Below are 23,032 nucleotides of genomic sequence, written 5' to 3'. Positions count from 1 at the left end.
TTGAGATTCAGAATTTAATTTGGCGGCGCAGGCTTCGACGTGCTCGTGTCGGCTTCACGGGAGACTCCCATCAACCCGAGACAGAACCTCTCTTCCCCATCTCTGGGGAATCTTAAAAGAAGATAGATTATAACATAAGAAAATTATATGGCCTCGGTATAATGAAAGAGATAAAACATGATTGCATTAGCCTATTGAAATAACAGCGATGGCAAAGCAATAATATTAATACAAACAAGGGCCCGGACCCGTCTGCTCAATTGCAGGGGACAAGGGGATGAAGGAAGGAAGACAGAATCGCCACGCTGGCTGCAGCAACCCCTAAGCAGTAAAGAATCAGCTCCTTCCATGGTTGTTCTATTGACTCAATTCCAGAGAGATGGGCGGCCAGACTGGTGGGTGTTGGTGACCTGTGCTTTGGTGTCATGGATGTGTTATGGTCTTAGGTCTCAGCACCCAGCCCAGCGGCAAACTTACAGCAGGTGACGTGGCCGAAAACAAATCGGTTGAAAATTCATAGGATGAATCAATTCACCTTCAACCAACTGGTTTTTTTCCCCACCAGTCTGATTTCAACAAATTCACATGAAGTTATGCAATCCGACAGGAAGTGCCCAAGAGCAAAGAAAATATTCAGGGATGTTTTAATGAGAAGGAATGAATGAGAGCAACAAAGCTTAAATGATCACTTGACTCAATCTAAAAAATAAAAATAGTTTGGATTTTAGTAACGTAAAGATCAACTGCCCTCTTGTTCTCATCTTTCAGTACCTCCCGCCCCGAATGGGATTTGCACAAAAGCATGAGTGAGTGGAGCACAACGTACAGAGGTAGGGAAGGTTTACATTGCCCACTGATCCACAGCCATCAGCTTGATCATCTCCTGATATGCTTCCTCTTCCAGCCACCACAACCCCTGCTCTTCTTCTTTCTTTCTTTTTAAACTGTTTCTCATTCAGTGATCAATTTCCGTGGCTCTAGTCTCCAGCTCAGCATCTCCTCTGGGCACCCACTCATGTCACAATAATTCAGCTCTGCACCAGAACAACCACTTGCTTCCTGTGCTCAGCATCGAAAGAAGCTGAGGAACCCAGATCCACTCTCTCTGTGATGCAGTGGGTAGGGATTTGTCAATCTCTCTCTCTCTCTCTCTCACACACACACACACACACACACACACACACACACTACCTTCTACATTTTATGTCATAAAAAGTTCTTTGTTGATCCAAGGTCCAATTTTGAGAGGAAGGGAGCATCACAGTTAAGAGTTTAAAACCCTGGGGGCTTCCCTGGTGGCGCAGTGGTTAAGAATCCGCCTGTCAATGCAGGGGACACAGGGTTTGATCCCTGGTCCGGGAAGATCCCACATGCCACGGAGCAACTAGCCCAATGCGCCACAACTACTGAGCCTGTGCCCTAGAGCCCGCAAGCTACAACTACTGATACCACACACCTAGAGCCCGTGCTCTGCAACAAGAGAAGCCACCGCAGTGAGAAGCCCACGCGCCGCAACAAAGAGTAGCCCCCGTTTGCAGCAACTAGAGAAAGCCCATGCATAGCAATGAAGACCCAACGCAGCCAAAAATAAACAAACAAGCAAATAAATAAATAAAATTTTAAAAGAAAAGGGTTTAAAACCCTAGAGCTTGAATGCCCAGGTTTGCAGCCCAGCCCCCCCACTCCTTAGCTGCGTAACTTTGGACAAGTCACTTAACGCTTCTAAGCCGATTCTCCTGCTGTTTAATAGGCTAATAAAGCATCCACCTTATAAGGTTGTCATGAGGATGGAATGAATGAATGAATGCACTGAGAGCACTGTGGCTGGCACGCTAATCATTCAATAAGTATGAACTGCCCATTGCCATTGAATGAGACAGTGTGCTCCTCAAGGCAGGAACAGTTTAGTATCTATTCATGGATTCATGGTTGGGCACCTACTATGCGCAGGTCAGTGGTGGATTGTGCGACTTTCACACGGACAGCTCCCAACACAGTTCCTGGCTGGTAGTAAATGTGAGTGAAATAAAATTGTAGAGATGAGCGAAGTGAAGATTACCAGGATGGCTAAGCCCTTCAGGAGACTATAATTATCGTTTAACTTACTATCTGTCCGAGTCAGCGTGCATTTTACAAATAATGTCTTTATTTTAAGCATTCTGAATGGCACAGCCCTCCGCCTTGGGCCCCAGATGGGAGCGGGCATGGGGGTGAGCTGGCCTGATTCCTTGCTGTGTGCCGCCCACAGTAGCATCACCTGCTAGATGCTTTCCCCTCCTTAACAGTTAAGTGTTTCAGAAGCAGGGCCCAAGCAGGGGCTGCCCCTATTTTGAGGAGGTGGATTGTTGCACTGCCTTTGTCTTGTTTTATGTCCTCCAGAACATGGAGACCAGTTTGACCAGCAATTCCACTTCCCATCAATGGGGACATCTATAAGAAAGAAGGTCAATGAACATTAATTAGCCTTTATGACACTCTCGTGCCCTATAGGAGGGGTAAGGTGTATAAACCCTAGGGTTCTGAGAGTCTGAATCTCTGATCTCCCAACTCCAGTCCACTGTCCTTCCTTCAGGCCATTGGCTCACCATGCTCCCTTCTACCACAGGGCCTTTACACACACTGTTCTCTTTGCCCTAAATACTCTTCCCTCCTCTATTCATCTGGTCAATCCTATTCACCCTTCAGATCTCAGCTTAAGTGTTATTTCTGCAAGGAAACCTTCCCTGATCCCTAACTCCCCATCACTACTTCATATTTTAAGCTCCCAGAGCATTTTGTAGCACTTACAGTTGAAACTTTAAATGTATTTCTGGGACAAGTCAAATGATGTTGGTCTGTCTTTCTAAAGAGCAATCTCCATGATGACAGGAACTATAATCTGATTTGCTCACCACTGAACCCCAGCACCTAAACTGGCACACAGGAGTCCCTGAGTCCATATTAGTGGAATAAATGAATAGTTTCCAGCTTAGATGCTTCCCAGCTATAGGATGCTGGATAGTTTACTTCTTCTCAGTGTATCAAGCGGGAGCTCTGTTATCTATGTGGCCGTTGTGCGTTTTAAATGAAGTAATCACACTGTGCTCTACCCTCCCTGACATTTGCCTTTCCCTTGAGGATTTCTGGTTGTTGACGAGACTGGCAAATAATCAATTACATCCACCATGATAGATCACGCGGCTGGCTGAGCCTCTAACTTGCAGTGTAGCTCTGGGTACATTACTTAACATCTCTGGGTCTCCCCACTGATAACATGAGATAGCTGGAGTGGGAGGTTTCCAAGGTCTCCTCCAACCAGTGGAAATCCTGTGGCTGTGCCGTTACACTCTTACTGGGCAGGTCACTGTGGGGGGCCTGGTTTAGACGTAGTAGGAGAGGGAGTGGAGACACCCTTGAGCACTTTACTGAGGAGGGGAGCAGAGCAGGCCCCAAGAGCAAAGGCTACAGAGTCAGACTCACTGGACCTGAATCTGGGTCCCTACACCTACTAACTGTGTGACCATTGGGCAAGTTAGCTAGCCACCCCCTGAACCTCAGTTTCCTCTATAAAATGGGGGTATTGACAGTTTCTACTTCATGAGGTTGTTGTGAGGATGAAAGGATTTAATATATGTGAAATATAAAGTAACACTATTTATTTTGCTCTAAAACCAACTAACCAATATTTATTTTGCTCTTACGATGGGTTAGGCATCCTTCCAAGTGCTTTATATGCCTTATGAGAAACTTAAGACAACTCTATGAGGTAGTTAATATCATCATCTCCATTTTACAGATGAGGAAATTGAGGCACGAAGAGGTCAAGTAATTCGCTATTAAATGATGGAGATGGAATTTGAACCCACACTGAGTCCAAGCCCTCAGCAAGGTGCCTGGTACATAGTGGACCGCTTAATAAATGTTTGGTGTTTTTATTGGACGTGCCATTTCCTTTAACAGTATCACCAAAAAAAGTCACAGAAAGGGGAGGAGCTGGGGGTGGGGGGAGGCAGTGCTAAGAATTCTTAAAAAATAAACCAGCTAAAGAATCTGAGAACTGGAAGAGATCTTCATCGTAGTCCAGTCGTTCAGTTATTAATTCAACTGCAGCAACTGTGTGGGAACCTGAGGACCCATAGGTAAATGGGACATGATCCCTAATCACAGACACAGGGGAGGTAGACACACACAACCCAAAACAGAATGTGCTAAGAGCTGTAATAGATACATGTCCGAAGTCCTATGGGATCCCACAGGAGAAATTAATTCTTCTTGGATGAGAATAATTTTTACAGAAGGGGCATCTATGTTGGATTTTGAGGGCTGAATAGGAGTTCACTAAATAAACAAAATGATAAACATTCCAGAATGATTCAAAGAGATGACTCGAAGAGGCCATGCATTAGCAGTCCTGTAACATGGAGCACTCTCAGTTGTGAAAATAATAAAATATAAAATCAGGAGTCAAGATGGATCTCAAGTGTCATAGTGTCCAGCTCCCTAGCCCACTCCCCGACTTTGCTCTTGCTCTTTTGAATTATTCTCTGGACTTCCCTAGACTTCCCTTTCCCAACCAACTCTCACAGACTCCTTACTTTTCCGATTGGTGATCTCACAGGCAGGGCCTTGGAATCCAGCAGGACAGATGCAGTCACAGCGTGTTCCTGAGAAGATGCAGAGACGGTATGAATCATACCACATGAAGTAAGAGCTCCTAGACTTCACCCCTCCCTCCACATCACGGCTTTTCCATTAGGTTAAAACAGGGCAAACGTTTAATTGAATGGTTTGAAATAAGAAGGTTCAGTGCCAAGAATACCCACTCCTTTCTTGAGGGTCCTTTGCTCATGAAAGGGTGTTTATTCCACCACAGGGAATGATGCCGAGTTGTTGAGGAAAATTACCCATTAGCTGACCTTTGACCTAGACATTGGTGTTGGGGGTCAGAAGCTACATTATTGAAGTTCCTGGGGCCAGTGGTCATTGATGCTCAATTTCACCACAAGTAATTGTCTAGTCTCTGCTTGAACATCTCTAGTGATGGGGAGCTCACTACCCTTAGATGTTTCATGCTACCTTAGGCCACTTCTGACATTTTGGAGGTTACTCCTTATGTTAATTTGTCACATGTCACCCTGGAGCTTCTCTCACCTGAATCACACGAACTCTCTTTACAGGACTGTCCTTTATAGCCTGGGCCCTGTCGGCATTCCAGCCTCTGGCTTCCTTTTCTCCATCACCTCCAAAGTAAAGCCTCCAGTGGGTCCCAGTCTCTAGGTCCAAGTTACACACAAGGCAAGGGGGATTTCAGCACCCCTAGATCAAAACCTGGTGCCGGTGAATGGATCCCACCTCCTGCTGAACTGACCCTCACTTACAGGTCCTGGTCCTCAGGCAGAATTTCCCATTCGTAGGCTGTCACTTACATCTGCTTTGCTCATTTCCATCCCATCTGAGAAGCTAGACACACATCCCTCCATCTCAGCTCGGCAGGTGGAACCTTTCTCCCTGAGAACAGATCTTCTGTCGTGTCCCCTCTGTTGAGTTTGCTCCAACCATGTGAGTTCTGCCTCGAGTCCTGCTGGCTCCCTGGGCTGGGATATACACTACCCAGCTGCTCTTGATGCCCTGTTTTGGCATCATGCTGGACCGGACTCCTTCTTAGTCCATCACAACAGGAACAGAAGATCCCAGGCCCCAGCCTCTCTCACGTTTGCCCTGCCCCATGCAGTGACCCCGGATGTGACCCTCAAGTTAGCAGTCAAGTTCTAGTGGCCATCCATGCCACCCCCCCATCCCCCAATCGTCTCACGATGTATTGGTCAGGATATGCACAAGGTGTCTCCCCTGCTCAGCCCAGGGAGGGCCTCTTCTTTGACCAGCACAGAGTCCCAGAGTCCATCCCCACTCCTTGTTACAGACCACACAGTCTCAGCCTGCTCCTGCCTTCAGTTTAATGCTGCTGTCACCCATGGGTCCCTTGTGGCTAGAAGCTAGGTATCCCGACAGCCAGAGCAGCCTGTTCTAGCTGCCTGCATTCTGACTTCCTGGGAGATAGACTAACACTGTTTCTAACACTGGTGCATTTCGGTGCAACCCTCGGGTCAAGGCTAGCTCTCCTGCTAGTCTAAAAGCTGGGCAAAATCATGGATCCTGTCTGTCAGTGAATTCAGCTGTAGAACAGCTTCCCAGCCCTCACTCAACAATGAATGATCTGCTAGGCTTTTTTTTTTCAGAGGCCAATCCCAGTGATTCGCTTTAACTATTTTGGGCTGAGGCCCAGGGCTTCGTGTTTGTGCAAAGCTCCCTGGGTGATTCTCAGGTGCAGCCTGAGAGGACATCAGGCGCCTTGCCATAAGTAGTACCTGAGTGCAGCCATCTCCTTGGTCCAACCCTACTTCACTGTGCTCCAGGGAGGTGGTGCTCCATGGCGAGTCACAGCCCAGCCACAGGTTAGAACTACCCGGAGAGAAGAGGGTTTAGCCATCCTGATGAAGTTCTCTTCTCTAGAGAGTCTCACGTAATGATTACATCTGGGGACTGAGCATCAGCCGTTCTAAAGATCTCCAGTGGTTCTAATGCCCAGTCAAGGTGGAGCAGCTCATCTTTAAGAGGCTCCAAATGGCCAGGGGCGGGGGGGTGGGCGCTCACATTTTTTCCTCTGAGAAAAAGAAGGGAGCTTTATGACAGTCCCTGGGGCCTGAGGCAGAGGACTGGGGAATGACCTGGAAATTCCCCTGGATATACACAGGAAACCCCGACCTAGAAACACACCTCTGGAGGGTGTGTGGGTTTGATCACGTGTTCCGGCCCCAGAGCCAGCCCCTCCAGATGACGTCTGCCACAAGCGACACTGGAAATGGTACCTTTCAGGACAGGGACTCCGTTCCCCTGGCAGGGAGCACACTGGCAGGAGCTGACTTCCTTCTGAAACTCCTCCAGGGCCCGCTTCATGTTCTGCCTCACTGTGCTGGAATAGGCGAAGTCTGTGGCTGTCACCAGTTCGTACAGAGGCTCTGCCTGGGAAGGGAGCAAAGGCGCTTATTTCAACAGAAAACATTCATCACATAGAAACATGAAGCAAGGCTCTACAGGAATGCGCAGGTTTGCTGCATGCAGACCACAGTGGATTCATAGGCAACTGGATAGAGGCCCTTCCCTTTCTCGTTCCCACCCCACCCAACATCCACAAATAAGCTCACTAGAGTTCAGGTCAACAAACACTTGCTGAACACCTTCTAAGTGTCAGGCATGAAGCGTAAGTAATGAGTAAGATAAAATCCCCACTCCCAAGAAACTCAGAATCTAGAGACAGACACAAAAGTACTAACAGATACACAGGGGTTACAGGTAACAGTGGTAACTTGTAATGGGTAGAGAGCAGCGGCTAGTTAATCTGTTTTTGGTTGGGGAGGGGTGGTGGTTTGCAAGCTACTCTTTGAAAGTATCATGGGAGCATTGTTCCAGCGTCACTCTCCATCCCCACCCCCAACCAAACCTGTGAAAATCCTTCGTGGCATGCAAGAGCCTCCATTAGGGAGCCATTCCCGAGCTCCAAAGAATACCTTCCCACCACGAGATGCTCAGAATACTGTCTATACTACCTCATCTGATGCAAATTCTACCTCTTCGCTCCTTTGTGGTCAGCGTCTCGGGTTGAAGTCCTTTTTCCTTCTTCTCTAATTAGATTGTAAGCTCCTGGAGATCAGACCTGTATACTGCTCAGCTGTGTCTCCGGGGTCCCGCCCAAAGCTTAGTGAGAGCCGCTAATAAAAGTGGGTGTAAGGGGCTTCCCTGGTGGCGCAGTGGTTGAGAGTCCGCCTGCCGATGCAGGGGACACGGGTTTGTGCCCCAGTCTGGGAAGATCCCACATGCCGCGGAGCGGCTGGGCCCGTGAGCCATGGCCGCTGAGCCTGCGCGTCCGGAGCCTGTGCTCCGCAACGGGAGTGGCCACAACCATGAGAGGCCCACGTACCGGAAAAAAAAAAAAAAAAGTGGGTGGAAGAATGAAACGGGGATGGGAGGCCTCATTAGGGCAACAGCAGCTGGCATGGAGGCGAGGGTGTGGCGAGCAGGGTTAGTGATGCTCTCAGTGGGCACAGCAGTGTTTGAGAGCTGGAAGCCACAGAGAGATGTGGTAGTGTTCGTGGGCTTGGAAAAACAGAGGCAAAGTCCAAAGAGGTAGTTAAACATGTTCAGAGCCTCTTGGCTCGAGTTTCAGCTCCAGGGCCATGTTTGTCTCCAGATTTTGTTTGTGATCCTGCCCTAATCTGGCCCTGGAGCGTTTAGGGTCTGTCTAAATGCAAGCAATCACGCCTAATAGAAGCCTTCAGTGGGAAGAAAACTGCTTCCATTTCTTAATGCACCCGATGCAGACCTTCACTCCAGAGGGCAAAGAAAGGCCCCTTGGTGGCCCCACTGTCTGACCGTCTTGTGGTCACTGAATTGATCCAGAGGCTGTCTGCAGAATGGCCCGGCCTGCCGGCCACACATGGGAGGGCGGGGCTCCATGGGGGATTGTTGTACCCCCACGATGAGCTCCTCCAACAGCCTGCTCTCCCTGCCAGAGCACCTTGAGAGTCTGCCTTTAACCTGCCTTTAACCCCCCAAGCATTTTTCTACCAGTACCGAGATCTGCTCCAGGAAACAGAGTAGATCAGTGGCAGAACCGGAATAAACCGTCCACGTGTACTGTGTGCCAGGAGCTGTGCTGGCGACTTACTCATATGATCCCACTTCATCCTCACACAGGAGCAATTACTAGCCCCATTTCAGGTGAGCGTTAAGTAACTTGAACAAAGTCAAGGAACTCATAAAAGCGCATTGCCAGGATTCTAACCCCAAATCTGTCGGTTTTTTCCTACTAACTAACCCAAATCTGTGTTTTTTTCATCACATGATGACTGGCGATAGAAATGGCCATTATTCCCATTTCCAAGCTCTCTCCCAGGGTTCTCTACGATGGCTGGCCTTGGAACGTGGCAGCAATTCTGCAGGGTTCCCTCCACAGCTCCATTTTTAACTTATGGCTCATTTGTCCTTTTCTGGGTTCGCTGGTTCTTTTTTTCCTGTTTTTCTCTCTTTTGTCCTCTTCTTCTTCCCTCCCTCTCCCCCTCCTTTCCTTCCTCCTCCTTCCTTCCCCATCTTTCCCCAAAACACAAAATCCCAACTACTCACATTGATCATTGGGTCCCTAGCACACCTGACCTTGTGGAAATTTTATTGGTCATATTGCTGCACAGAGATGGTGGGTGCTGTCTGTGAAACTCCATGCAGTTCTCTATAATGGACCCTGGTGACTGCTGTTCTTAACGATAACAAATAATTATTGCCATAGCTACCATTTATTAGGGGCTGAACCAAATACGTATGTTATCTCACTTAATCTTCACAACAATCTTATGAGTCAGGTAGACTTCTGTATCCCCACTTTACAGATGGCAAAGCTGAGGCACAGAAAAGTTAATGAGATTGGCCAGAGTCACAGTGAGTAAGCGGAGGGCGGAAGATCTGAATTGTTACCATCGTGGTTTGTATCCTTTCAGTATATATTTTTGGATAGGTAGATGGACAGATATTTACACCAAATTGGTGGCATAAGAAAAGTGAAGTTTTACATTTCACTTTTTTCACTTAACGTCATATATTATCGAATGGCATTTGCCCATGCCATTCAATAATCCTTGATAAAATGATTTTCTGTGGTTACTGAGTATCCTGTTGTATTGGTGAACTACAGTGTATTCAACTCTACCCGTTATTGAATCTTTAGGTTGTTTCCATTTTCCTTTTTCCTTTTGCTACGACAAATATGGTTGTCCTCCTTTATCAGCTGGGATACTTTCCAAAACCACCAGTGAATGCCCAAAACCATGAATAGTACCAAACTCAACATATACTACGTTTTTTCCCATACACATATACTATGATAAAGTTTAATTTATAAATTAGGCATAGTAAGAGATTAACAACGATAACTAAAAATAAAATAGAACAATTATAACAATACACTGTAATAAAAGTTATGTGAATGTGCTCTCTCGTCTCTGTCTCTCTGTTTCTCTGTCTCTCTCAAAATATCTGATTGTACTATACTTACCCTTCTACTTGTGATGACGTGAGAGCATAAAGTGCTTAGGTGATGAGATGAAGTGAGGTGAATGACGTAGGATTTGTGACATAGTGTTAGGCTACTGTTGATGTATCATCAAAAGGATCATCTGCTTTGGGTGGTGCTAGATCACTGAAGCACGATCATGTCAATGGTTGGATGTCAGAAGCAGATGATGTTGACGGTTGGGGATCCCAGGTGGGGATGGAGCAGGACAGTGTGACATTTCATCACGCTACTCAGAATGGCATGCAATTAAAAACGTAAGTTGTTTCTTTCTGGAGGTTTCCATTTAATATTTTCAGACCGCAGTTGACCATGAGTAACGGAAACTTCGGATAAGGATTACAGTAACATAGAATGAGGCATGTCTTTATAGATACATCTTTACCAACTTTTTAAATGATTTCTTTAGTCGATTCTTCCATTTAGGGATATTGGATCAAAAGCTATAAACATTTTTAATGTGTTGGATATATACAGTTAAATTCTTTTCCTAAAGGGTTGTACCAATTTATATTCCCGTTTCATCATATAAAAGTTCCCATCTCATTGCTCCCAAGGACACTGAGTATTACAGATTTTAATCATCATTAATTTGACAGGTAAAAAAGAATACTGGGGACTTCCCTGGTGGCACAGTGGTTAAGAATCCGCCTGCCAAGAGTGGAGAGTGGCATGGACATATATACACTACCAAATGTAAAACAGGTAGCTAGTGGGAAGCAGCTGCATAGCACAGGGAGATCAGCTTGGTGCTTTGTGACCACCTAGAGGGGTGGGATAGGGAGGGTGGGAGGGAGACGCAAGAGGGAGGGGATATGGGGATACATGTATATGTATAGCTGATTCACTTTATTATAAAGCAGAAACTAACACACCATTGCAAAGCAATTATACCCCAATAAAGATGTTAAAAAAAAAAAGAATCCGCCTGCCAATGCAGGGGACACGGGTTTGAGCCCTGGTCCAGGAAGATCCCATGTGCTGCAGAGCAGCTAAGCCTGTGCACCACAACTATTGAGCCTGTGCTCTAGAGCCCACGAGCCACAACTACTGAGCCCGTGTACCATAATTACTGAAGCCCGTGTGCCTAGAGCCCGTGCTCCACAACAAGAGAAGCCACCACAATGAGAAACCCACGCAACCAAGAGTAGCCCCTGCTCGCCACAACTAGAGAAAGCCCGCGCGCAGGAAAGAAGACCCAAACGCAGCCAAATAAATAAATAAATGTTAAAAAAAATTAAAAAAAAAGAATACTGTATTTTTACTTTAATTATCCTTTTCCTAGAGAAGTTAAAATTTTGCATATTTATCATCTGAGTTCTTCTGAGAGTTGTCTATTTCCTTTAAGATATGTTTCTTATAAACTGTATCATTCCTTACACATGAAAGATTTCATGTGTGGCAAAATTGTTTTGTTGTTGTGTTATTTCCATTTAATTACACTTATGGGTTTCCTTATTTAGAATTCAGAATTTATTTTTTCCAGTGAGATCTGGCAGTCTAAGTCTGACATTATCTTACCAGGTCATGCTACCAAAGCATCTGCATTATAACTGAATCACTCTGCTGTACATCTGAAACTAACACAACATTGTTAATCCACTATACTCCAATATAAAATAAAAAGTTAAAGAAAAACACAAAACCTTCTCTTAATCAGAGTAATTTGCTTTTAGGGAATCTTTAAATAAGTTGCTTTAGTAAGGTGTGATGGTCATTATCACTGTTTACCAAATATATCAGCTTCTTTTCCTTCTGGGCACTCGGCAGGGCTGTTTTTCCCTGAACCATCCTTAAGGGCAGGTTTGCAATGCGACTTTTTCTGAGCAGTGAAAGGTGAGCAGAGGGAACGCCCCTTCCAGGTTGAAGCTTTGGGAGCAGAGTGTGGTGACTTTTCCCATTCCCTTACCACTGCTCTGGTGCTCTTGGGAGCACAGGACAAGACAAAGCCTCCATCACCTGGATCCCTGAGAGACATTCAGAAAAGGTCCCTCACCAATACACTCTGGACATGATGTGTGATTGAGCAATAAACTTTTGTTGAACTAAGTCATTGAGATTTGGGGGTGTTTCACTGCTGCATAACCTAGGCTCTCCTGACCTCTAGGTGAACCACTCACTACTGTATTTTCCCTTCTATGCTTAACCATGCCAAGCTCCTTACCATGGCTTCTCCATCAGCCTGAATCCCAGACCACAACCTAGCACCTCGACCACTATAGAAATGTACATGGAAGGTAGGCTTTGTGACTAGGGTTGCCAGTCAAATACAGAACGCCCAGTTAAAATGGAATTTCAGATAAACAACAAATAATTTTTTAGTATATATCCCATGAAATATCTGAAAGACGCTTATCCTAAAAAAAATATTCCTTATCTGTCTGAAGTTCAGAATTAACTGGACATCCTGCATTTTCGAGTGCTAAATCTGGCGATCCTCTATGTGACTCCTTTAATATCTCAGAATGTCTTGGGAACTTTTTCATCCCTTAATGACCATTTCACTGGGCCACAAGCTTTTTCCTTCAAGATCTTGTGGTTGTCACTCCATAATCTTTAGGCATTGAGCACTGCGAAGAATTCTAAGCCCAGTGCGACTTTTATTTTTGTAGGATCTATTTGTTCCTCCAAGTCAAAAATTTCACCCCCATGTGTCTCAGTATTGTTTTATCTTCAGTACTTTTACCTCCTTTTCAATGAGCCGTTCATTTTGCATTATCAGCTCAGGGAAGTTTCCCTTTCTATGTGCTTGATTAATGCATCTTCACATGTAATCCTGGATCTTTCTCAGGAAGAAGTCTTTGGTTTTTAGATTTCCACTTCTGTACTCTCTGTCCATCATATTTCTTTTATATCATTGTTTTAATCTCTTTGTCTTTTGCTTCTGCATTAAAGAAACATTTTTATAGCACCTTCTACATCACTGACTCAATTTCCGGCAGCGTCAATTCTGTTCTTTATAGTTTCCAATGTAGTTTCTGATTCTACTACTGTGCTTTTGGCTCCCTACATTCAGCCATTTCCCCTTTCATCTGATTAGTGTCTACACATCTCAGCTTCTATTTTTTATTTCATAAATTCCTTATTTTCCTTAATTGTATTATAACCACAGAGCAAATACATTCTAAAATTGACTTCTATTTTTAGATGTATGCTTGTCTTGATCTTTTTAAAATTAAGAAAAAGTTTTTATTCTATTTATTTATTTTTGGTTGTGTTGGGTCTTCATTGCTGCGCGCAGGCTTTCTCTAGTTGCGTCGAGCAGGGGCTACTCTTTGTTGCGGTGCGTGGGCTTCTCACCGTGGTGGCTTCTCTTGTTGTGGAGCATGGGCTTTAGACACATGGGCTTCAGTAGTTGTGGCACACGGGCTCAGTAGTTGTGGCTCACAGGCTCTAGAGCACAGGCTCAGTAGTTGTGTGCACGGGCTTAGTTGTTCCGCGGCATGTGGGATCTTCCCAGACCGATCGAACCCATGTCCCCTGCATTGGCAGGCGGATTCTTAACCACTGCGCCACCAGGGAAGTCCCTCGTCTTCTTTATCTTGAATGTAATTTCAATCTTTTGTGTTCAAAGTTCTCTTTATATATGTCCCTTGCTTTCTCTACCTCTTCGTTGAACAAAGAGCCGTCTCTCTGTAACCAAAGTTCACCACTAAATACTGTGAATGGGCTCTTCTGTGGTCTCCCTTTCTGCCTACCCGGCTCCTATAGGAACTGTGTTTTCAGATCTTGATCTTCAAGACTCGTGGCCAACACTCTGTGTCTAGGAATTCCTTATCGAGTGGTCTCTGCCCTCCTGGAAGGCAACTGCTGCTCCAACAACCTGGTAAGCTCACTCTGCCGAGAATTATTTTGAGATAATGTGAAGTCATATGCAGTTTTCTCTTGCCAGAAAGAGTCCATGCCCACAATAGATGTTTCCACCTCAGGTTACCGATGTACAGAAGAGGTGCATAAAACCTTCAACAAATTCACCTCCTCCAGCGCTGGAAACATCTCTCATTCTCTAATCTCTTTCCTCTTTAGATTCTCTAATGTCTTTCCCCTTTCAGCCTCCACAGCCCTTCACAACACTACACTGATAGTGGATGTGATACTTTCCAGGGTATCACATACATGCTGGGAAGCCTCTCTGTGCCTTCAGTAAAGTGCTATATCTCTGAGAATGGTGGCAGGTCTGTTTGAGATGCTTAGCACGCTAACATGTGTGTGCTCTCTCTCTCTCTCCCTCTCCCTCCCTCTCTCCCTCCCTCCTTCTATCTCTCTCTCACACACACACATACAAACACACACGTGCACACAAAACACACATCCCATTTCATATCACATGCTGCTGCACTTCCAACCTATTTAGATAGGTAAGCAGGGCAATCCATTAACTGTAAGTTTAAAAAAAGATTCAGGTAAGATATAAGTAAAAAGCAAAGACCAGGGATCTATTTTCTCATGAACTCTGTTCTCTCCCATTTTCTCATGAACTCTGTTCTCTCCCATGCCCGTCTGTGATACCAACCAATGTCACCGTGCCATCAGCCAATCCCAGATTTCTCTGGAGCTGCCTGCAAGCTATGGCTGACTTTGTCCTTCCCGATGCTTGCCAGCAACTGTACCCTAAGTGTCCCTACTGAATAAGTGGCAGAGGAAAGGAATGAATGGCAGCCTTCTTGTTCTGCAGAAACTGTGCATTTGACATATAAATAAAGACATTGGAAAACTGCCAGGGTTGGTAACTGCAGAGCCCCTCATCAGAGCTCCAGCCTCTTAACTCCTCTCCTTGGCTGCAAGAGTAAATCGCTGGGAGGGTGGATGTTGGACCAGCAATGACTGTACAGACAAGGGCAAGAAGAGGACAGTGTAAGATGTGACATGGACACCGTGCTGAAGTCCCCACGGGCAAGGACCTACCACTGCTGATTGGTATGACAGTCTTGTTCTAGCAAACGTCTTTTTAGTTTAAGGCTGCAAAACTGCTGTTGTTTGGGTGACAGGTGGTTGGGATCATTATCTTCTATTTACCAAACCCACAGGAGGGGAGGGAAGAGGTAAAATTCTCAGGTCTGGACCTAATAGAGACTCGAGCAGTCACAGATGGATGCAACCTCTGTGACCTTGATTTTTATCAGCCACAAAATTAAGCATACTTAATTTGCAGACTCATGAGAATTAGATGAAATAACATTCCTGACGTCCTTGGCAGAAGTATCATGAACATAGTAGGTGCCCAAAACACGTTAGTGATTACCATGATGTATTATGCTGTCCTGTAAGATAACAATGCACGCAAGCACCTTACTGTTCAGCACAGACTGTATTTTTCATCCTTGCACCCTCCTCTGTTTTCCTCCAGTGCCTGAGTTCCTATCACATCACAGGAACTTAGCTACAATTTGTTGGTTGCGTGAATGAATGTTTAAATGAAAAAATAACTGAATGAGTGATTCCCAGATGAAATGGAAACAATCTTGATTTAAGAATGCTGGAATTAGAAGCTGATGGTTAATTTCCTTTAGCAACTTGGGGGCCCAAGTGAGAGGGAGTCAGCGTTCTCTAGCTGGTGTTGAGCATTGTATTACAATTGGTTCACTCCAGATATATTTTCCAGTATAAGGTATGTGCCTCAAGATTAGGGCTTGGGTCTTATTGAGCTCTGTATTCCATACCCTGGCTCAGAGCAATCCTTCAGACGCTGTTTTCTGAACAGAGAGAAGGAGGGGTAGGGCAGTTGCACGTACCTTAATTTTGACGATGGCCGGGTTGTACTGCACCGCCTCTCCCCATTCCTGCATCAGCTCTGCTGTCGGCAGCTCACTGTATGCCAGGGCAGTGATGTACTCACTTGCCCCTCCTCGCACAAGGACAACCAAGTCATCCACCATGGTGTTTCTCTTGTTTCTCTCTGGAATGGACATGGAGACCTGGCATGTCAGGGGATCCATTTTCACACCTTGGAATTTACTGCAACGTAACTGACAACCTGGTTACCATGATATTTATGGAGCTTGCCTAGGAGATGTAGGTGGACAGTGTGAGTCCCTGCCAGCAAGGGAGTCACAGTGCAAGGGGCAAAAGGGCAGTTCAATCATATATGACACAAGCTGGGGACAGGACAAGAAAGGGACATTTATTTTTAGCATCTGTAAGTGCCAGTTGCTAAATGAGTCTATGGAAGACAGATAGCTGATAGATACATACATACATACATACATAGGGACAGATGAACAGATCATAGGTAAATAGATTTGTAGGTAGAGAGATAGATTATTAATCATTTACATGTCATTCACTAATTTAACGTTGTACATGTATGAACTCAACTAATCTTCACTATGAAATAGGAACTATATAATCCTTACTTTGCAGATAAGAAATCTTAGGCACTAGGGTGAAGGAATTTACCCACATAACCCTGTGCAAGCTCTAAGTGAAATCACTTCTTTGTCTCAGATGACAAAGGTGGGAAAATTTGTGAAGGGTGAGCACGGGATGTAACAGATACTCACTAAACAGTGTCTACCATTATTATTTTGACTTCTCATGGAGTTTGCCAGAAAGCCCCCAATCCTATCAGTGAGTCATTCCTATTCTAATTTTTCCATGTGTCCAATGCCAAAGGAACTGATGGAAAGTGACTATTCCATTCCACTCTGAGTTTGCAACACCTGAGCATCATAAAAAGGGGGTCTTGTATACTACTGGTCGGACTGTAAATTGATATAACCATTTCAGAAGAACTCGGCATTACCTAGTCTGGAAGAAGTACATACTCTACAACCGGACAATTTCACTCCTGGGTATATTCCCTGGAGAACCCCTAGCACATGTGCACCAGATGACTGTGTGAGAATGTTCACAGCAGCATTGATTATAATTGCTTGGCACAGGAAATAACCCCAATTTAACAACAGGATGAACAAAGTGTTATATTCATACAATAAAATACTATGCAGCAGTGGAAATGAACTATAGTTATATATAAAAACAGGGTGTTGAATGAAAAAAAAACTGAAAAGATTACATTCCATTCACACAAAGTTCAAAACCAAGCAGCTCTAAGCCATATTGGTTAGCAATACATGTAAGTGGTGAAACTATCATGAAAGGAAGGAGGTGTTTAACATGGAAGTCAGGATGGTGTTATCTCCAAAGGGAGGGTGGAGTTGTAATTGTCAAGGGTCTTGGGGCGCTGGGCAGTGCTCTATCTAGTAACTTGGATGGGGGCGTTACTTTACAAGTTTCCTTTAAAGAGCACCTATGTTTTCTGCGTGCCTCCCTATGTAAGATGCGTGCTCCAACCCAGCCCCACCAAAATAACCAACAGTATCCACCATGTATCAGTCACAAGAAAGTGTTCTAGACCTGCAGGTCATTTCGTTGTTGTTTCATTTTGTTTTGCCTTGGCTGTGGAACTCTTTCTTCACGTATGATCACACATACAGGGATAAGCTTAGTAAGTACAGCAGGTGAAGGAGAGCTGCTCGGGGTGCAGAAGGGGTCAGGATTGGAGCTCTGCTGACCAGCCTCTCTTTCCTACTCCACTCGCTGTGTCGATTCCCAACTCCCTTGTGTGGTCTCCAAATTCTCTGCTCCCAGACACCTGGTTCTACACACTGGCTTCAGCACTCACGTCCTGGTCTAACCCACCATGTGGACTCTGCTCCATGATCTGTGGCTTAGCCTGTCCGTCTAGTTTCCATCTCCCCCATTGTTTCAGGTAAGGACTAGCTGCCTCACCTGTCTCCCCCACTGCCTCCACCTGGCTCCTACCCCTCCAGCCTAGAGCATCCTTTCTCTAGCCAGGCCAACTCCTGGCCCCCAGAGAAAATTTTCATTGTTAGATTATTTTCTTGCCTGGAAACAACCTCAAGTTGCAATTCAAATGATCCCTGCCCTAGGAAGCCTGTCCTGACGCTCCAGACCGGGTTTGGTCCTTATCACTGCCTTGTCCTCGCTTCTTTGTTTGCCTAGTTCACGTGAGTACCATGAGGATAGGAAGACCATCTCATTCATTTCTGTATACCCAACACATAGGAGGCGCTAGGTAGATTTTTATTGAATGAATGATTATTTTAATTGAAATGCCTTGGAACACCCAGTCTTTAGCTTAAAGAGCGACTGGCTCTGGGGTTCCAGAGAGGGAAGGATGATAAGCAGAGAAGTCACATGCCCTTGCTACTCACCTGTTATCTCATTGAGAATGCCTTTGCACTTGGCCACCGACACACCCAGCTTGATGTAGACCACTTTTATGGCACCGCCAAGTTTAAAATCATGTTTGGCACAGGCCTGGACATCCTTAAGAGAATAATCTGAAGGAAGCAAGCAAAGAGGCTCATGACCTAGAAGGTAATTTGTCCTGTGCCTTTTCCTGTGATTGATTCCAGAGGCCTAACCCTTCCTGGAGGCCCACAGGGACTCAGGTGTAAATTAATGGGTGGCCAGCCTGATGGCAAGAAATGCAGGCAGCTCCTAGCACCAGGGTAGAGACCTCATTAGAGATCAGCATCGACGTCCCCTTTCAGCCTCTTCAAAGACTCTGAGGGTTTTTGCTGCTCTCCAAAGACAGGACATGCTCAGAGTCACTTTCTAAAAATGTGGCTCCTTATCAGACCTCTAGGGATGAATCCAGTGAGTAGAGCCTGCTGCAGGCTGTCCCCCTTCCCCTGACCCTTCCCACTCTACTCTTTGATATAGTAGAAAGAATTTGTTAATTGATTAGTTGAGTTAATGCTTACGAAGTGTCGGGTATAGTGCCTGGCAAAGAAAAGGAGCTGATTTCCCTTATTTCTTCTCCGTTTTTGGACCATTGCCCATCTGTCCCTTTCTAATTCTCCCCAAGGCATCTTCCTATCCTGGGCTTGCTGAAGTCTTCGGTATGACTTGTAAACACCTTTCTGTAGCACTGTGAGGCCAGGGAAAGGAGAGGAGAACAGCTTTGGTACCTGGGATTGTCTAGAAATGTTGGTGCAGATCAGTTTTCCCCAAAGCATGTTCCTTGAAACATGAATTCCATGATGATATCTCTTATAATTCTTGTAACAGTAAGAATGACAAGAAACCAGGCTTTTGCAGTCAAGCCAGTGTGACAAATGTTGTATCAAAAGAGGTGGAGTGGTCACTTGACTTCAGCACACCTGTGAAACTCTAAAAGTGGGATCTATTATATGTTTATCCAAGTTGATCACAGAACCTTTCTGTAGGAAGCAATCTGAGGAACTATGAAAAGTGCTTTTGAAACCTCTGGTATGGAGGACAGATCTTGGCAAGACTGAGGCCACACTGATCTAGATTTACCTTGTACACCATGTGTCCTCTTGCAAGTACACTGGACCTGTAACCAAGCCCTGGCGCTGCCACTGTAAACTGTGTGACCTAGGGCAGGTCACTTAACCTGACAAATGCCATGTTGGAGGAAAGAATACTGGATTGGGAGGAAGAAGTCATACCTTGGACTTGAAGTTGATTGCAAGTGGGAAGACCTGTAATATCTGCACGGAGAATGGATTGTAGAAAGGGAATGGGAGTTGAGTGTTAATTTGGAGGCTCTGATAATAATCTGGAACATTGCTGCGCAAAGCGTGGTCTAGGGACCAACGGCACTGATATTACCTCAAAGCTGGTTAGAAATGCAGAATCTTGGGTCTCAACTCAAACTTACTGAATGAGAATCTACCTCCTACAAGATTTATAGATAATTCACATTCATATTAAATTTTGAGAAACACTGGTCTTGGCGTGAGCATAAGGTGGTAACAGTCAAGACAGAAAGAGAAGATAATTTGGGGGGTAGAGCTGATGGGACTTACTAATAGATTGGGAAGAAAGAAAAATAATCAAGGTTGACGCCTAGGTTTTTGCCTTGAGCCACTGACTGAATGGTGGAACCATTCTGAGATGCGGATGACTGCAAAGAAACATATGCAAAAGTTCTCTTTGGGGCATGTTAAGTTTCTGATGGTCATTAGACATTCAAATGAAGATATCTCAGAGGCATTTCCACATGAGCTCTTGGGTGCACAGAAGAGATTCAGGATAGACATATGCATTGGGAATAATCTGCATGTTCAAGGCATTTAAAGCCAGGAGATTGGATGCTATTGTCTAGAGGGAGTTATGTAGAAAAGAGGACTGCCCAGAGAGAGGGCTGGCAAAGGAGGACCAACATCAACCAATTCAAAAAACGACGAGGGGGGCTTCCCTGGTGGCGCAGTGGTTGAGAGTCCGCCTGCCGATGCAGGGGACACGGGTTCGTGCCCCGGTCCGGGAAGATCCCACATGCCGCGGAGCGGCTGGGCCCGTGAGCCATGGCCGCTGAGCCTGCGCGTCCGGAGCCTGTGCTCCGCAACGGGAGGGGCCACAGCAGTGAGAGGCCCGCGTAACTCAAAAAAAAAGAAAAGAAACGATGAGGAATCTGTCAATGAAACTGTGAAAGTACAGCCAGGGAGGGATGAGGAAAACTCAGAGCATAATTCCTAACGCCTCCCCCAACAAGGAATAGGAGCCTCTCCCTGTTAACTCACACTTCCATGTGCCCCATCAGTAAAGCCATGGTCCTTGGGCAGCGTACCTGCTCTCTCCATGGCCTCTTTGTTCATGATGAGCGTGTATTCATAAATGCCCCCGAGCACGGCCTCTGTGATGTAGTGGGTCCCGAAATCACGAAAGAGATCTCTGTACTCCCCATAGCTGTACTCCAGGGGCAGCCGCTTGACTCTCTGAAGGAATTCGTAATGCAGCATGAGGTTCCTGGGTTTCAGCTTGTAACGCGCTACTTCAAGGTCAGAGCGTGCATGCAGAAATGCGCTTTTCTAAATGAAAGACCAACAAGGGAAAAGCAGACCTTTAAAGTCAGGAATCTGGAATAAGAAGATGAACTTTCCAAATACCATCCCGTGTTCTTGGCCAGGAGTCATCACTCATGATTCCTTTAGGAGACTTGAGGGAAGGTGGCCTCTTTGACAAGCCTTCATTTCTCAGAAATATTCTGATGTACTTTTCAGCTTGGAAGAGCTTGTTCTTCACTCACTTCCTTACAGTAGCAAATAAGGACCAAGGAGAAAGGGAAGCAGAAGCAGACAAGGCAGGGAGCAGCAGGTGCCCGTGGACCACTGAGGGGAGACGGGGTTTGCGGACCTGCAAAGGCAACTTCTTGGTTGACGCTTCTTTTTTTTTTTTAAAGAGAAAGAAGGCTTATTCAGGGAGATACACACTCCACAGCCAGGGTGTGGGCCATCTTGGAAGGCGAGAGAGGCCAGTTGATGCTTTTTAAACTCTGAAGAAAAGGCACTCAAGAAAGAGTAGAAGTGGTGCTTTAGGAAGGCTGGACACCGTAGCACATGGCAACGGTCAGCAAACCTCAGCCTGCACTCAGGATCCGGTGCTTGGTTTTGTAAATCCAGTTTTTTGCAGTGCAGCCATGCCTACTTGTTTATGCGTTGTCTATCACTGCTGTCACCCTATGATGGCAGAGCTCAGCGGTTGCCACAGAGACCCTATGGCCCCGCAAAGCCTGAAATATTTACTCTCTGGCCCTTTACAGAAAAAGTTTCGTGACCCCTGGTGTGTGGGAAAGACTGAAACATGGTAATGCTAGATGAAGGTCAAGCATCCAGGAATGTTACTGTAACCCAAAGCGAGAGGTTCCTACACTGCAGTGAAGGCTGAGGAAAAGGTGAATGTGTGGGAAGTACACATTCTCCCCTCATCTTAAAACTCTCAGCCAGCTTGACCCGTCAGCTCTATAAGCCATGCCACCTCTGCTCCCTGCCCTGCTCTCCCCCACCCTAGTCCTGCCCCAGTGACTCATGACTCCCTTCTTCCCATCCTTCCAACCTAAGCAGTCACTAGGTGCTCTGTTCATGACTTTTCTAAATATTTTAGCCTTCTTCCTCTGCCTGGGTTATGACAAAAGCTTCCCCATTGATTTCCTTTCTCCCTCTGGCTGCCCTCAATGCTCCAGTCAGAGTTGACGTCCTAAAACTGTTATTACAATGCTCTTCTGGGCTTAAAACAAAACCCTGCGTTGGCTCTCTACTGCCTGCAGAATAAAATCAACTCCCTTACTCTGAATGTAAGAACTTCACAATCTGTCCCCCAGTAGCCTCCTGGCTTCATCTTCTACAACCCTGAAGTTTTCCCCACCCTACCCCGCATACCTTACTATTCTCCACTGCCCACACCGTACCTCAGCATCCGTTTAACGTTTCATTCTTCCCCACATCTCTTTCATAATATAATTTTGCACATGTTGTTCCTTCTGCCAGAAATGCTCTTCCCTCCCTTTTCTGCCTGACACACACCGACTTATATTTTAAATCCCTGCTTACCTGTTGCTGCCTATGTGATGCCATCCCTGAATTTCCCTGACACACACTCCATCTCCCAGGATTGCCCTGCGTGTTGCTCCTATTTCCTTTGTAGTATAGACCATGCTATATTACAACTGATAGCAAAATCAGGACTAGGTTATCTGCAAACGTGTTTACCTCTCCTACTGGACTGTGAGCTTGAAGGCAAGAATCGTGTTATATTTGTCTCTAGGTCCCAAGTGTCTAGTTTAGTGCCTAGCACGATGTAACCATTCTATAACTGGCTGTTTGAATCAGGGAGGTGGGAGGGAGGGAGGGAGAGAGAGAAGGTGCAAAGGATGGTACCCCTCTCTTTCTCTCCTAACAAGGCAAGGTCCTTTTAATCATCCTGTCCTTCATCACTATATTTTAGTCTTGAGCACCTACCGAGCGCCATCCTGGATCTAAAGATGAAAGAAACAGTCTCTGTCCCCAAGTTGTTCACAGCCGAGAAGATGAAGGAAAATAAGCAGAGACAGTTACAGTCTAGTTCACGTTTACGACTCATTTTCTGCTGGTTAATATTTTGGCAGCAGAGAACTTTCTGAGCCCCTCACCACTCCCTTTTTCTCACATAAATCGCTGTAGACTT

The 23,032-nt window shown here is 45.6% G+C and overlaps 1 protein-coding gene across 1 annotated transcript in view; it reads right to left on the bottom strand.

Annotated features, from left to right (window-relative positions):
• Positions 1–2,114: 2,114 nt before the first annotated feature.
• C8B (complement C8 beta chain) overlaps positions 2,115–23,032 on the bottom strand; it is a 40,647-nt gene continuing 19,729 nt past the window's right edge. Inside the window, exons 7-12 of the mRNA XM_082658537.1 lie at positions 20,661–20,901; positions 18,274–18,402; positions 15,829–15,992; positions 6,846–6,999; positions 4,575–4,643; positions 2,115–2,430 (exon numbers count right to left, since the gene is read on the bottom strand). Of these exons, the coding sequence (XP_082514663.1) occupies positions 2,279–2,430; positions 4,575–4,643; positions 6,846–6,999; positions 15,829–15,992; positions 18,274–18,402; positions 20,661–20,901 (909 nt within the window). The 3' untranslated portion in view covers positions 2,115–2,278. The remainder of the gene's footprint in view (positions 2,431–4,574; positions 4,644–6,845; positions 7,000–15,828; positions 15,993–18,273; positions 18,403–20,660; positions 20,902–23,032) is intronic.

Source organism: Grampus griseus (genome assembly GCF_964374135.1).
Source record: "Grampus griseus genome assembly, chromosome: 1".
In the NCBI taxonomy this organism is placed as follows: Eukaryota; Metazoa; Chordata; class Mammalia; order Artiodactyla; family Delphinidae; genus Grampus; species Grampus griseus.
This window is presented reverse-complemented; position numbering and strand designations above follow the sequence as displayed.